Below are 2,500 nucleotides of genomic sequence, written 5' to 3' on the forward strand. Positions count from 1 at the left end.
TATTACAAAAAGGAATAACCTCAGCCAATTTCTAAAGACTGGTGACATCCAGTGGAAGCGGTAGGAACTGCAAACAAGTCCCTTAGAAATCTGGTTTCCCAATGAAACCTCATTGAATAGACAGTGACCTAAAAAAAAAAAATATCTGAATGGTTTGTCCTCGGGGTTTTGCCTGCTACATAAGTTCTGTTATACTCACAGACATGATTCAAACAGTTTTAGAAACTTCAGAGTGTTTTCTATCCAAATATACTAATAATATGCATATCTTATATTCTGGTGATGAGTAGCAGGAAGTTGAATTTGGGCACGCTATTTATCCAAAAGTGAAAATGCTGCCCCCTATCCCGAAGTTTTAATGTTACTCAGTTCCTTTGGCTTTGATGCCTCATGATTGAGTATTGCTCTGTTCAAGTAGACTGTGATTTTGCTGTGGTCTGATAGGGGTGTCAGTGGGCTGACTGTGAACGCTCTGAGAGACTCTGGGTTGAGGTCAGTGATAAAGTAGTCTACTGTACTACTGCCAAGAGATGAGCTATAGGTGACTCTACCATTGGTCTCCACAGACTAGTACATGTCCCTGGGCCTGGAAATGATTGATTTCCCCCTCCAGGATGGAGAAGCTGTCTTCGTTAAATTATGGGGATTCTAGTGGGGGATATACAGTGGGGCAAAAAGTATTTAGTCAGCCACCAATTGTCTAAGTTCTCCCACTTAAAAGATGAGAGAGGCCTGTAATTTTCATCATAGGTACACTTCAACTATGACAGACAAAATGAGGAAAGAAAATCCAGAAAATCCAGAATTTATTTGCAAATTATGGTGGAAAATAAGTATTTGGTCACCTACAAACAAGCAAGATTTCTGGCTCTCACATACCTGTAACTTCTTTAAGAGGCTCCTCTGTCCTCCACTCGTTACCTGTATTAATGGCACCTGTTTGAACTTATTATCAGTATAAAAGCACCTGTCCACAACCTCAAACAGTCACACTCCAAACTCCACTATGGCCAAGATGTCAACATAACATGTCCCTGATTTAATATGTCCCTGATTTAACATGTCCCTGATTTAATATGTCCCTGATTAAACATGTCCCTGATTTAATATGTCCCTGGTCTCCATTGGGTTGCTTTCTCTGACCTCTGAACCCTGACCTCTGACCTGTGTGTTCCCTGCAGGGTCAAGGTCCATGGTGAGGTGCAGACAGACCCAGCTGAAGGTTACCATGAGGACGGCGAATGGCACGGAGATAAAGACGGTTATAGGTATGGAACGCCACACACACACACACACACACACACACACACACACACACACACACACACACACACACACACACACACACACACACACACACACACACACACACACACACACACACACACACACACACACACACAACATCCTCTCCCCCGACCTCCCTCCCCCTCCTACACAACAAATGGGCTTAACTACAAGCTGTTCAGAAACATGTAGCCCGTGCTGTCAGAGATTAAGGTCTACTGTACACACACACACACACACACACACACATATTCACATACACACAGACACACACACATACACACATATACACACAAACACCCACACACACACACACACACACACACACACATACACACACACCTCTCATTCTATCATCCTCTTATCCCTCTCATCAGCTCTTCCTCTCATCCTGTTATCCTCTCATCCTATCCTCTCATCCTCTCACCCTGTCATCCTCTCATCCTCTCATCCTCTCATCCTGTTATCCTCTCATCCTGTTATCCTCTCATCCTCTCACCCTGTGATCCTCTCATCCTGTTATCCTCTCATCCTGTTATCCTCTCATCCTCTCACCCTGTCATCCTCTCATCCTCTCATCCTCTCATCCTCTCATCCTGTTATCCTCTCATCCTCTCACCCTGTCATCCTCTCACCCTGTCATCCTCTCATCCTCTCATCCGCTCATCCTCTCATCCTGTTATCCTCTCATCCTCCCATCCTGTTATCCTCTAATCCTCTCATTCTCTCATCCTCTCATCCTGTTATCCTCTCATCCTCTCATCCTCTCATCCTGTTATCCTCTCATCCTCTCATTCTTTCATCCTGTTATCCTCTCATCCTGTCATTCTCTCATCCGCTCATACTCTCATCCTGCCATCCTCTCATCCTGTTATCCTCTCATCCTGTTATCCTCTCATCCTCTCACCCTGTCATCCTCTCATCCTCTCATCCTGTTATCCTCTCATCCTGTTATCCTCTCATCCTCTCATCCTGTTATCCTCTCATCCTGTTATCCTCTCATCCTCTCATCCTCTCACCCTGTCATCCTCTCATCCTGTTATCCTCTCATCCTGTTATCCTCTCATCCTCTCACCCTGTCATCCTCTCATCCTCTCATCCTGTTATCCTCTCATCCTGTTATCCTCTCATCCTGTTATCCTCTCATCCTCTCATCCTCTCATCCGCTCATCCTCTCATCCTGTTATCCTCTCATCCTCTCATCCTGTTATCC

The 2,500-nt window shown here is 44.8% G+C and overlaps 1 protein-coding gene across 1 annotated transcript in view; it reads left to right on the forward strand.

Annotated features, from left to right (window-relative positions):
• LOC121841367 (serine/arginine repetitive matrix protein 3-like) overlaps positions 1–2,500 on the forward strand; it is a 143,770-nt gene that overhangs the window by 83,522 nt on the left and 57,748 nt on the right. Inside the window, exon 4 of the mRNA XM_042309152.1 lies at positions 1,182–1,268. Within this exon, the coding sequence (XP_042165086.1) occupies positions 1,182–1,268 (87 nt within the window). The remainder of the gene's footprint in view (positions 1–1,181; positions 1,269–2,500) is intronic.

Source organism: Oncorhynchus tshawytscha, linkage group LG30, assembly GCF_018296145.1.
Source record: "Oncorhynchus tshawytscha isolate Ot180627B linkage group LG30, Otsh_v2.0, whole genome shotgun sequence".
Taxonomy (NCBI): domain Eukaryota; kingdom Metazoa; phylum Chordata; class Actinopteri; order Salmoniformes; family Salmonidae; genus Oncorhynchus; species Oncorhynchus tshawytscha.